Below are 14494 nucleotides of genomic sequence, written 5' to 3'. Positions count from 1 at the left end.
TTGGCGACTACCATGTGCCGGTCGCCAAATTGGCGACTACCATTTCAGTCGCTATTTTCCTCATTTAGCGACTGAAATGGTAGTCGCCAAATTTAGCGACTGACTTTAGTCGCTAAAATCAGAAAAAGCGACCAAGGTCTGCGACTGGTGTTTGGCGACTGAAGTCAGTCGCTAAATTGATTTTAGCGACTGATTTCAGTCGCCTGTTTTATTTCTTTTTGTAGTGTAAGGTGCATTTCAGCGTCTCAAATCCATGACAAGTAATTCTTTGCCGATATGTCGAGTGCAACAAATTATAATTTTAAAAGATTCGACATCTGAAATTAATAATTAGAAGACGGAAGAGAAAAATACAACATTAAATTAAAAAAAATGCTAAAAAATAGTCTTAAAAAATAATGACAGAAGACCGTCTCATATTAAATAGATAAACAATGTCTCATATTATAAAGATAAGAGACTTTCTCTGATTAAATAGATATGACAAAGTCTCGCATTAAATAGATAGGAGACCGTCTCACACTGAACTGATCGAAGATTATGTCAGATAGGAGAATGTCTCATATTATATTGATAGAAGATCATCGTCATGGACTATTTCGTATTAGATAGGAGATCGTCTCACTTTAAATGGATATAAGGACCGTCTCACATTAATTAGATAGGAGCCTCGTCTCAATTGAATGGATATGAGATCGTCTCAATTAAATAAATATGAGACCGTCTCGAATTAAATAGATAGAAAACCATCTCACGTCAAATAAATAGGAGATCATTTCACATGGACTAGATAGGAGACCGTTTGCATCCAAATGATTTTCAGAACCTAACAACCGAAAAAATAATTCTTTCTATTAGAAATTTATGACACAATTACGAGTAAATTGATGTCATTAATACTTAATTTAAGATTTTCATTCCTTTTTTGGCACCTTTATCATTTTCCTTCTTTCTAATACTCCACATTAAGGGAGACAAATTTAAATATTGGTTAGGCAAGAAATAAAATCAGTTAGTATACATCTATAAGTAGATGACTTTGTACCAGGAGTACCAATCTTTTAGCAATTCAAGAAAACTATGAATATGGAGTAGCTTTTACATATACCGCACTTACTTTATTCATATTAGATGGATCAACACTTGTTTAAAAAAAAAAAAAAATTTTAGATGGATCAACTAATCTTTCATCGCTTTCCTTTTCTTCAGCTACAATCAAACATCAATGGAGGATCGTAAGGATAAACAGGTAATTCTAATCTTCTACTCTTTTCTTTTTCTTTTTTATTTTTATTTTCTTTTTAGTATCCACTCTAATGTCTCTGCTTTAAGTAATTAGATGTTGTTTTTGTAGCTTAATTTCCTAATTTTCTGCATTTTCGATCATTATTTAGAGTGTTATTAGTAGTAATAAACTTGCAATTTCATTTGAATTACATTTTCATGATTTTAATGTCCAACTTTCGGTTATTTTCGCCAATGTTGGTGTTTACACTGTGAAATTTCTCAGAATTCTGATGGACTAATTGATTACGTTTCCTTAGTTATATGATATGGAGAGGCTGAGACTGTGCAATTAAGTTAGGTCGAATAATTTAATCGCATATGCTGAGAATAAAATTATCGAAAATACTTTTTATCTCTTTTGTTAATCGCTACTTCGCTAGTAATTACCAATTCCAGATCAAGAATCGAACTTAGATTTAATAAGATGGTTATGCACAGGGACGAAGCTAGGGTGAAATTAAGACCTGGGCCGATTTCGACTTTTTATATACAAGGACTTTTTTATTAGATAACTTAAGAAACATACAAATTAATATGTATTTTCACGTAATTATTAAATTATACATTGATTTTTTAAACGGACTTACTCCATATTTTATATATAAAGCGTTTTTTATCGATCTAAACGATGAAACAAATCTAAAATATAAATGATAATAAAACTATTTTAAGACGGTACACTATTATAAACTAAGGTGAAACGAAAGACATAAAACAATCACTATTACAGTAATGGTAAAATTGTTAACTAAATTAGGACCATTCATGATGATAAAAATGGTTCCCTTAGTTATAGAAAGAAATCCGAGTTAACGTTTAAAATATAATATTTCAATTCGTCGAGACGGTGAGTATATTCGATGCTAAATAAGAAAACTTTTTTTTAAAAAAAAAAAAAAAAAAACCTGAAAACCAGCGTTTGCATGAGTCGAACACGAGACTTTGTAGAGGTCTCTCTAATTTTGTGAGGTGTTTACCAGTGTGCTACAACAATTTATTGATACAATTATTGCCATTTAGTATACTTATCCTTGAAAAGTTCACCCGGGCCGTGGCCCATCCGGCCAAGGCTGAGCTTCGTCTCTGGTTATGCAGTCCGTCCCAGTCATTTGTTGGGGTATTTTAATCAAAGATAAACAAATGATTGGGTGGAAGGGAGTAATAATGACAAAATTGAGCTGTGTACAGTCCTCTTGAGGGATGTGGTATAGTGAAAGCGATTACTGAGCTAACATTATCGCGCTAATAAAACAAACTAAATATAATAAGAAAATGAGTAGAATAGTTTGTTCAGCTTGTTGGAATCTAAGTTAATGCCATAGCTGTTCTAGATCACCAATTGAGAATGTTATGGGCATAGATGTAAATAAACGAATACTTGTTTTGTTTTTCTAATGAATTTTTTCTCTAATAGCTCGAAACAGGAATTCAATTAGTACTGTAGTCTTGAGCTTCTAAAATTTAATTAATGGATGTGGATTTCTATATAGAAAAATGTGTCATGGCTATCTGTGCCACAATTTGGAGACTGGGACCAGAAGGGGGCGTTCCCTGATTACTCTGTTGATTTCTCGAAAATTCGAGAAATGAGGAAGCAGAACAAGAGGGATCCTTCAAGGGCTAGTCTTGGTAATGAAGACGAGTTCATCAATCCTACGGCTCCAGTTAACAAAGCACAAGACGTGGAACGCCATTTTGTTCAAAGCCACTCTCCAACTGTAAGATTTTTCAATTACCTTCTTCACTTTGTATTATGGGACCTAGTGGTTCTCAGATATCATGCTTTTATGGGGATATATCATTATTTTCAGGACTTCGTTTGGTATCTGCTTTTTCGTCTGTGATAGCTTCTTGATTTGTAGCTGTCAATCTTTAAGAGTAGTAATGGTTGTATTAAATTCAACTGCACACCCAAAATCTGTCGTGTGATTTTATACTGTTTGATTTCCTTTTTGTTCTAATTTGATGCTTATTTGCGGACATTGTATAAGAATATTCATTGTGAATTCTAGATATTGATACATTATAAGATGGGATATAAGCTTTAGTTTCAGGTGTGGAGTGGACATATCTGCGGAATTAGTCCAGTGGTTGACTGGTTGGTAGAATGGTGGGTGCTTTGAACAAATTCGTATATATGACGAAATTAAAATAATTTATTAAGCACTGTCTTAGTGAGAAAGGGTAGCGACCCTTTAACGCAGATGGAGACCGCTTTAGCTAGTACTCCGTAACTATCTTCATAATGTAGTAACCAGGCGATGGTAATTCTTTTCATTTATTGAAAATATTCATTAGGGCGATAATTTTATGATTTTTTAGTATTGCTTTTGCTTATACTTGTAACTGTGAAATGTCTCACTCTCTCACAAGATGCATCTATGTTCAATTCAATAGCCTGTTTCTGTGCAAATGAGTATGAAGGGACCTATTGCACTCGGTGGTGCCTAAAATCACCCTCCTAGTCCGCTTGCATTTCAAGTTCACAGGCCAGATCTCAAGTGAAAATATCAGTGGCTTGATAATTGTTTAAACTGTGAACATTTTCAAGTCACATAACCTATTTGTATTTCTCTTTATGATTTTTGACATCATCCATTAACTGCAGGCTAGAAAGAGCTTCCTAAGCTACTTCAACTGCTGCGTGAGAGCCTAAGGTCTGCAGTTGGCCTATTGTGTGTACCAACTCGTTTATTGGATGGTAGTTTTCCCTTTCAACTCTCCTCTTCCGACCAGATGAACGATCAGTTATAAATCGCTGCACAAAGGAAAATGCATTTTGCCGTAAAGAACTAAGATCTCTGATGTAATCTTTCCTTGTAAATGTACGAATTTGGAACTGCGTAAATAGTCAATCTCTTGCTTTTTTTGCCGTCCCTTTCCAACATAACGGTAACATGTGCTTTTTAAACATGGTATGTTCACATAAACACAAAAGTTTCATAGCTTTACTAATCATGGGGTCAAATTAAGCAAAAACACATTCAGCAACCAAAAAAGACCTTGGCCAATTGTTATCAACTACTTGGAAAATTTTATGGAACAAGCATCCGCTACTAACTACGGAGTAGCATTTTAGATGCTGCCGAAATTCACAGGGAACAGCTCAGTAAACCAAAACTAGACCAAAGTTTATTCCACATTTCAAGATACTCTTTATGTACAGGAAACACTACCAAAAGAATACATGCACTACACCAAAAACCTATCCAGTTGATCCAGTCGAAGGACCTTGCCCTTTGTTTTGATATACGGCCTCGAGGCATTCCTTTGCCCGATGGACCTTTGATTGAAGATAGAAACTCCCTTGCTTGGCGTTCCTCTCAAACAATATGTCATATTTCTGGTAGTACCAAAAAACAATGATAAGATTTGAAAGAATAAAATATACAGGTACGGAAGTAAGATAAGAACTAGTAGTCATACTAACTTTCAAAATGTCTTCCCAGGCAGCATTCTCGGTAACTCCCAGAATCTGCCGCGCCTCTTGCTCGGTGATGGCCTTACTCGCTCTACGAACCGTGTTTTGCATTGCTTCTTGAGCAGCACCCGTTTTAGAGGCATCTGCAGTCAATTAAGATTCTAGATTATTGGTAATGGCTAAACACTAGGAGCAGAAGGTTTTACACAAGAGACCAGCTCATTAACTCTTTACAGTCAAATGAGAAACACATAACCGTATGGGCGGTTTCACATGTGAGACCTCTTCTACGAGATTTATTGCTGCTAAAAACCAACGGGGATATACAAAAAATACAGCTCCTGGAAGGAAGCAAATACACAGGTAACATGTAATACTAATTCACGGAGCAGCACAAAACAGCGTCAACAATCACCACGACACATGCTAATAATAACCAAAGACTTCTGATCACACTCTTTGATTAAATTCTAGCGCCATCACAAAGAAAAAATACAATGCATTTGAACTTTCAAGGAATCTTCAAGGGATATCTGGTGGGTTTTAGCTAATCAGATATGATAAACCTATAATATGGTGCTAAGCCATGTTCGCTGAAATCAGATTTGGAGGGTAGGTCATGCATCCAATAGCCAATCAGGTCAAACTGAAATACTCCCACTCTACTGGACCTTTTCCTTCCCTCCATTTCCTTACAGAGCTTGTTCCCCATTAACTGAACTTACAGAAGCCAAGGAGCTTGTCAATAGCTTAGCAATTTAACAAGCCCTTAACTGACCCCGTGTCATTTAAAGAATTCTCTTCTCTTGCAAATGTTGCAATGCTATTACTCCCAACATAACCACATATAACAAGGTGATGCTAAAACAGAAATTCAGAAACTTCTGGACACACCAGCACAGGACTGCATGAGCAACAGTATCGTTTCTCAGATAGTCTTGAAGTTCTCCATTTTCATGAACCGATATATTTATGCTCTACATATCATGCAAACTATTATTCGTACTGTGCAACATGTAACTGTAAGTGTTGAACTCAATATTACCAGTGAAGCAATATTATCGCTACCTAGTCTACCCATCCACTTGTTCGTATTTTTCTTTTATTTTCAGATCATCTGCATACTCCGCTTCTCCATCATGCTAGTTCGCGGGTTTCACGGTTCTGGACCACTAACTCAGTGACTTGGGCCGCAGCAAACACTGTTCCAGTATGAAGTTATGGGCGAACTGGTTCGCGGGTCGGCCTACCGAAATTTGAACTGTGTTACGCTGGTGTGGAGCATGACTTCCTAGACTTTAGAATTGGCCCTTTCGGAACCGTCTCGGCTGACTATTTCTAAATGAGACAAGGTTCACAACACTGTGTCATATAAACCCATTAATTACTTATATTCCACATGTACGATCAGTTTGGCCTTTTCGCAGTTTTTATGCCCGGCATGGCCCTTTCATGAGAGACGGGTGTGATAACTGTGATACACCTATTTGCTAGGATTGATCCTACTCTCCACATCCATCCAAAGTATTTCTTTAGGATGCTTCCCGGCAGATTTCAGTAATTTTGATTTGTACTTGAAAAGTCATTACGAGCATATATCATAACCTTTGACTTCAGTGACTTTACCAGTTTAATAAGTGTGTGGACCCAATAAACAGTAATTACTACGTCAGCCTACAATTTACCTCCTGGGAGTATTAATAAATTGCATGATCTACCATTTTTTTGTCATGTATGGGTAAGGTGTGACTTCTATGCACACCGTGTAACCTTAAATAATGAGTCTTCAGTTTACCACGTTCTAGAATATGAAAAAAAATAGATAGGAAACCCAAATATTAATCTTAAATGAAATCCTCCTTAAAATACAGTCTAATGAACTATGTTGCTCAAACTTGGTTCGAAGGGTCGGACACGGGTGCATAAAATAGTGTCGGACTCCACTATTTTATGAAAGATTGTCAAGTTTTTGGACTAAAATGAAGGGCCAGAGTGTCATACCATGTCCAAGTGCCAAGCGTCAGACACGAGTAAGCGGGGTCATATGGACTATGGAGTGTGAAGTAACATAGCTAATGAATATAAGAAAGTATATAGATATGGCTGATATACTTATCTCTCTCAATGCTTAGATGGTACTCTTTATCTGGTTTAAAGGTTGAAACTCCTACCAACGAAAACTTAATTCTCCAAACTCAAGAGTTAGAAATATTAGAAGGGGACAACCGTGAAATGTATTTCTAACTAACAGACGAAGCTCAAGACATGGCGGAATTCGATAAAAAGGATTATGTATGGCCGAATACAAATCACGCTCTTCAGTCTCTAGAAAATATAGAAACCTTTGAGGTTCAGCATCAAAAGGCGTGGTGGAAAAAGTAGCATATCATAAGCATGTTTGTAGGCAAGAAAAAATGCAAAACACATACCCAAGTAATCCAACAGAATGGGCATGCGTGGATAGGTAACTCACATTTGTTGATTTTCAGGTCACTGCTATACCCATTTAGTAAGAGTACTTTTTGCCTTTTTTGCATGTATTATAGCTATATGATTAAATATGTTTAATAAGCTCAACCACCGCCATTGGAATCTCTTAACAATTTTCAAGCGATTCAGTCTCGTAGTGTTGGGTTGTGAAACATTATCAATGTGCGGCCATACAATGAAAGATCAACTTAGAAATGATGTGATTAGAGAGAAAGTAAGAGTGGTGCCAGTAGAGAACAAGATGATGAAGAATCGGTTAAGATGTTTTGGCTATGTGAGAAGGAGACCTATTAATGCACCTGTTAGGAAGCTCTTGGGATTAAAGAGTGTATGGTAACGGATAGCTCAATGTGAAGATAAATAATATGTGAGGATGATGGAGTTCTGATTTATTATTTTTTTTATTATTATTTTTTTTAAAAAACTACTACCTAACTTTTTATAAAAGAAAACTGAATTTTTGATTTTTATGCTTGTAGGTTTAGCTTGACTTTTGTATTATGTCTCCCTTCTTATTTGCTTTTCACTATTTTCTTTTATCTCTTTACATTTTGCGGTATGCGATCACTCGGCGAGGGTTTTAAAGGATGATTCATGTTAGCCGACCCAAGTTCAATTTGGGATTAAGGTTTTGTATAGAATGGGAGAGCCTACCTCAAACACACTAACTAAAATAAGACCGTTCTAAGAAGAACAATGGTTCTATGCCTATATCCAGTGGCAGAGCCATTTGACGTGAGGGGGTCGAAAAATTTTAGGGGGAGTGAACTACTAATTTAATAAAGTAAACTAGAAAAAAAAATCGAAAATTTCAATTTTTCTTCATTTTCCAGCGGGGGCGACCGCTCCTGCTAGCCCCGACCTAACTCCACTAGCTATATCATATGTTATGAAGCTCATTAAATGATAGCAATAGTAACTATGTATACAAGGGTCTTATACAAGACCACTGTTTTGAGGTTTGGTAAACCGAACTTCGAACCAATTCGCTGGTTTGCCCGTACTCGAACTATGTCCGTTTGAGGCCCAAGTCGGCAAAACTCGCAGTCACAGAATGAAACCCGCGAAAGGGTATGTCGGAGAACTGGAGTATGTAGGGGATCTAAAATAACATACAAAAATACAAACAATATCTGGAGTAACATAAAAATTTGCTACTGAAAGGAGGAATAGGAAGGGCAAAGGATTTTCTGGAGGAAAGAAAATATTTGCAAGAGGGTAGCGGAAAATGAGAGGGAAGATTATGGAGCAACGGAGGACTTTCCCTAATTATGTGCAAAATCCCAATAATTAATAGTATATGTTATTGTATGTAGTTGGGAAGTAACAGCTCTTCTACACTTCAATCCTTTCATGTCACAACGATCTTCTTCTTTTTTGATATTGTATGGAGTTGAGAAATGTGAGTCTTTATAGCTACCCTCACACTTCCTGTGTTCCATTGAACTGTATACATTTTTTTCAAAATTCCTAACACGGATTCTGAAAAATGTTTACGACTCAATGGAACAGAAAAAGTATACTCTTACCTTTACTGACTTTCTTTACTATTTTCGTAACTTCAGCTTTAAAATATTTCATCCTCTCTAAATCTTTAAAAGAAAATTTGTATTCTAAGAAAATATATTATTTCGTTTAAAAATGTGTGCATAGTGCATACATATGGTTACTCTCGGAGAATGATGGTTAACTATCCTATCCTTATCCAAACCTAGTTTGTTAGAGCATAGATAGAGGTACTGTTTTACAACCTCAAACTACTCCTTTGAACAGAATGAATGCCGAACTGTCTAAGCTTGCACAAAACCAACAACAACCCAAAAGCTAGCTAAAGGGGTGAAAAATCTCATTTCTATACACATCAACCCTCCACACCCTAACCCCTAGAAGGCTAAAACTAATGTGGGGACTCAAGTCTCATACCTTTAGAGCAATTGTAATACTCTATCACTCTGCCCTCGCCCCTTTGCACTAGAAGTAATATGACAACAGCGATGTCACAGCCAATGAGGAAAAAGGGTGGCGATTAGCTTTAATACCATTTATGTCGATAATGAAGGACGCCGGCGGCTCCAAAAACCCCGCTTAAATAATGGAAGAAGTATTAAAGGTCTCATACTTGATAGGCCAAAGTCCCAAATTTAGCACAACCCAACATGAATAAAACATACAAAAATCTCATAAACACCAAGGAAATGATATAAAGTAGAAGAATCCCTAAAAATAGAATTAGCAAACGAACATATATAAGATCGTAAATAAAAATGAAAGAAAGAGTAATGATGAAGAATAAAAGGAACATACTTTGAAGAGCTTTACGATAAGCTTGAGCAAAAGCCCTAATCAACAATCCAGATCCCATTACTACTAACTGGGCAATAATCCTTGCAGCCTGCATTTCCAATTAACAATACCCAAAATTAAATCATACTCCGTATAACATATTACTATTAAATTAAAAAATGAGAAAATCTGCAATTCATAATCGATCAGAAAAGGAAAAATGATTAAAGAAGGGAGGTGAAAGAAAATAAACCATTGTTGGAAATAAAAATAGTATTAGTGAATGTTTATGGATGAAGAATGGGGGAAACAAAGAAGCAGGAATAAGTTGGGGAGGGAGGGAGTTGTGTAGATGTTTCTGTTTTCTTCAATGTTGCAGCTAGTTGCTGTTTTCTTCAAAGGTGGTTGTAAGACTATATAGCTCACTACTATTGGTGTCCGGCTTTGCCCGGGCTATCTCTATTTACCATTAATTTTTTTTTTTTCCATTAAATAAAATTACTTAAAATTGCTTAACTCATAAATTTATCATTAATATATTTTTCTATGACATATCCTATAATTACGATAAAATAAATTTTGAGACAAATTCACTACTCCCGCTATTAATATTTTACTTTTATTAATGAAACAATATATAGTAATAACATTTCATTACTTGCCCGTAATCATTGTTATTTTCACTACTCCCGCCGTAATTATTGTTACTGTCACTGCTTCTGCATTAATATTGATAATTTCACCACTCTCACCGTAATTATTGTTACTTTCACTAATGTCGCATTAATATTAATTATTTCACTACTCCCGTTGTTGTTTCTACCACTTTCATTAATCTCGCTGATAATATTGTTACTTTTACTATTCAAATGAGTGATTACTACCATATAACTATATCCAATGTTACTACAATTCTTTTCTTTACAGACGAAATTACTTTTAGTACTTAGCCATGCAATTTTAAGAGGATTATTTACTTATATAAATATATTTACATATATGCATTAAATCAAATCGAAAGAATTATGCAATATTATATATTATGGAATCTAACTTGAATTGTTTATAACCTACTTATTATATTTTTGTATGTTAAATAATTAACATCTCTATACATCTAATAAACTATAAAGTTTAATAAAATTGCATAGATTTTAAATTTAATATATAATTTTATGATGATAATAATTATCATAAGTGTGCATGTTTATACTAATTAATTATTTTATTTTAAGAAAATTGACCATCTTCTAGTCTTCTATAAATATTTCGGAAAATTACCAAGCATCTTCTTTCTTTTAGTCTCCTTGAAATTGATCATCTTAATTAATTATTTTATTTTAAGAAAATTGACAATGTTTAGTCTCTTACACATGTTTAGGAAAATTACCAAGCTTCTATATAATTTAATTTTAACCCAAACTATATAATATTTGCATTGAGATCCCTTAATCGGGTCCATCACACGGTGCTATTGATTTAAAATTATATAGTATAATTAATTTGTATAACTTTCTTTAATTACATTGAAGTCCCTTGGTTTCTGGATTTAATATATAGTATTGATGTATATGCCATTTTGGGCCAATACTTGTGCCCTCCCACTTCCATTTTGTTTTAGGGTCATATGATCATATATTCATATCCGTCTACAGCTTTAGACGGATAGTGTCCGTTTAAAATGAGAATTTCTGCATAGACAATTAGATATAGCCGGCTAAAATTGATTTCATCCATGGTGTCCTATTGAATTGTAAATTTGTAGTCACCTTGGGAAGTAGTAATTGACCCCCCATAACTTAGGGGTATATCTGTCTAGAAAAAGTTATTCAAGCCTCCACAAATTTGTGTTTGTTATTCCTCTTTTTTATACTCCCTCCGTACCACACCAAAGGTAAAGTAGGGAAAAATAGAGTATTTAAGAAAAAGTGGAAAAAGTAAGGGTAAAGAGGGAAAAAAATAGGTGGGGTATGTAATTGTGGGTTTAATTGTGGGTTGATAGGTGGGGTATGTAATGACATTTTGTGTAAATATCAAATGGGTATAAGGATAACTTGGTAATGTTGTGAGCCAAATAAGGAATGTTATCTTTGATGTGGTACGTCCGTTTATAGTAAGTGTTACCTTTGGTCTGGTACGGAGGAAGTATATCACTAGTATTGTAACCAAAAAAAAAATGTCACTAGCATGGGAGTACGTGCTTCGCACAAAGAAATGTCTCAATTGCGAAATCCGACAATTGAAACATGTAATTTTGATAAAAGCGTATATAAAACAGTAAGTATGTATGTGAAAAAGAACAATCATATTTTAAACACCATGTTATTACTTATTGTGCGAATAACATAGCTACTGTTAATAGAAAAAAGTTAAGTATCGAGATTATTGAGGATATAACTGAAAAAAAAAAAAAAAACAATTCAAAGCGTAGCTTCTTAACAAAAGTAACACAAAAGTCTAATTTCTTGTTAGCGTAAATCCAAAAAAAGCTAAGCAAATGTTAATATACTTCCATAGTAAATTTTTATATTCTCTTTGGAATAGAGGGAGTATAATAACGCTTTTCAATATTTTTCCGTCTCATGTATCTGTTTACTTTTGATTATAATACCTCAATTGTAACACCCTACAGTAATTGTAGAGGTCCATTGATACGCATTAATGACTAGTGCTTAAAAGGATTGAAAGTACTACTAAAATCAACAAAGTGCACTTTCTTTTATGGTCATCCATGCGAAAGAACTCCAAAGTTAAGCGTGCTTGGCTGGGAGTAGTCTTAGGATGGGTGACCTCTTGGGAAGGTTTTCGGGATGCGCATGAGTGAGGACAAAATGCGCTATAAAGGACCCATGTTAATTTGTGGGCCGTGTACACAGCCTGATGAGCTATCATAAGTAACCGCTCTCGACCCGGTTTGGGCCGGGGTGTTACATCAATTAATAGGAAAAGATAAATAAGTGACGATGAGTGAATTTGAGGTCAAAACAAATCAGAAGAGAGTCAAAGTAGGACTTTTTCGCGGGTCAATTTACTCCCCCGAACCGCCACTTGCAACCAGCAACCACCGCAAACAATACAACTACGACCTACCTGTGGACATGGGCCCACCTGCAGGTCCGGTTCGATCTGCGGACGTGCAACGGTCTTTTGAAAGCCACGCTCGGCGGCGTAAAAAATGCTTTCGACCGGATCGTTTTGGATCGGTCGGTTTCGTCTCGGTAAGGGTCTCGAAACGATTAGAGATGTTCGGAGTCGCCACCAAGCATTTGTGGGATGCTTGGAACCCGTTCGAAATCCACTTTATACCTCGGTCAAATCGAAGCACAAAGCAGCGTTTGACATAGGTACTAAAGATAAGGAAATTGTCCCTCTTTAGCATCTTATCTCTAGAATGACTCTCGTACGCCCTGGATAAGGTCGTCCACTATCCAAAGTTTCTGAGTAAGAGGTGAAGGTACGTATTGGGAAGCCCTTTAATTAGACACCCAATCCCGCCCGCGGTAGCGGCCTCTACTGATCGATCTTGGTTGGTTGAATGCAAAAGCTGATAAAACGGTTTAAATGCATGAATGCGCATCCAATAATTTAAACCTAACATGTGATAGATTTCTAAGTCGGTTGATTTAATCCAAATATCAAGTATAAGATGTCGAGTTGGATTAATGATTGATTTGCATGCAAGACGGAAATTAAACATCCATTTACCGTATTAGGTTTATGGTGCATAACGTGATCCATTTGTCTTAATGAAGCATTTTGCAAATATGATTTTGAATGAGCAAATAGTCATCTGATCCGTCCTATTTTCGGACTAACCGAAGTCGGGATCGTCCTAGACTAATGCTGGAAAGGGAACAGACCCTGCACCAGGCGGCCACATGAGGCGCGAGCCTGTTGGCAGTGCAAGGGGGTCTCCCCTGGTTTTGGAAATAAGAAAGAAGGGGCCTGTTTAGGCGCGGGTCAACCAACGGTTGTATGCCGTGTTCTGACCTTTTGAAAAACGTTTATAAAACGTATTGAAAAATGGGTATTTGACCCGATTTGGTTTGAAAGGGTCGTTTAGACCGCATTTGTTGATTTGAGTAACGAGACTCGAATAATCATCATTATTTTGATGATATTCGGTGTCGGGTTCGATTTGACAAGCTTGACATGAATAGTTTTGAAAATAATTATGAACTAATTATTTTAAGTTCATTTGAATATCATTAGACCATACTCGTCATCATACCCGGGTTAAAATCCGGCATGGTATGTAGAACCAAGGATGACTTTGTGTTGGTGACTAATATGCTTGTTTTGAAAATGTAAAGAAATGACGAAAGGTTTTAAAATACCTCCCAAAAATGAAATAAAAGGCTTTAAAATACCTTTTAAATGTAATTAACCAAATATCATCACCGAAACACGGATTTAACCGTCATGGTATGTGGAACCAAGCGTGAAAAATGTTTTATGGTTAAAGCAAATGAAATAAGATGAAAAGGTTTGAAAATATTTGAAATGGAAAAAACCGATTACAAATATGAAAATGAATGAAAGGAGAAAGACGAGAACAAACACGGTTGAGTTCTGACCTGGGCACCCCATTGAGGCGCGAGCCTATGTGCACAATAAGGGGCTTCTGCCTCAAGCCAAAACTGCTCGTTTATCCCATGTTTTGGATCGTGTTATGCATGTTTTAGCATGTTTTAGCATGTTATAGTCATAAAACAAATGAAGACATGATAAAAGAAGGATTTTTACACCCTCATACTTACATGTTTGGTTATGGCGAGAAACCGACGTAACTGTAATAACTCGTCTGGTCGGAAAAGACTCGGTTTAAAACCGTTTTGGTAAGTAAAAAGAGTGTTTTATTAAGATTAGTGACGGTGTAGTGGTCGGTCAAGTGATTTAATGCACGATGACGGTACCAAACAATGTGTAAGGCTTGTATTTACGATCGGTAGGTCGTAAATACGCGTCGGATTGTGACTTAAGAAGTTGAGTCGAGAATTTTAAGGGAGAAAA

The 14494-nt window shown here is 35.8% G+C and overlaps 2 protein-coding genes across 2 annotated transcripts; one reads left to right on the top strand and one right to left on the bottom strand.

Moving 5' to 3' along the window:
* The first annotated feature begins 792 nt into the window (after positions 1–792).
* LOC141623300 (uncharacterized) lies at positions 793–4242 on the top strand. Its single transcript, XM_074439395.1, has 3 exons — positions 793–1249; positions 2778–3005; positions 3896–4242. Exons 1-3 carry the CDS (start codon positions 1226–1228, stop codon positions 3941–3943), a joined length of 300 nt encoding a protein of 99 aa, XP_074295496.1. The 5' UTR covers positions 793–1225; the 3' UTR covers positions 3944–4242.
* On the bottom strand, positions 4204–9858 carry LOC141623299 (mitochondrial import inner membrane translocase subunit PAM16 like 2-like). Its single transcript, XM_074439394.1, has 4 exons — positions 9735–9858; positions 9503–9590; positions 4718–4851; positions 4204–4630 (listed from the first exon to the last, which is right to left on the bottom strand). The coding sequence occupies exons 1-4, from the start codon at positions 9735–9737 to the stop codon at positions 4493–4495; spliced, it is 363 nt and encodes a 120-aa protein (XP_074295495.1). The 5' UTR covers positions 9738–9858; the 3' UTR covers positions 4204–4492.
* Positions 9859–14494: the final 4636 nt, after the last annotated feature.

The sequence above is a fragment of the Silene latifolia genome, chromosome X (assembly GCF_048544455.1).
Source record: "Silene latifolia isolate original U9 population chromosome X, ASM4854445v1, whole genome shotgun sequence".
Lineage (NCBI taxonomy): Eukaryota > Viridiplantae > Streptophyta > Magnoliopsida > Caryophyllales > Caryophyllaceae > Silene > Silene latifolia.
Note: the sequence above shows the minus strand (reverse complement) of the source record. Positions and strands in the feature narration are given on the sequence as shown.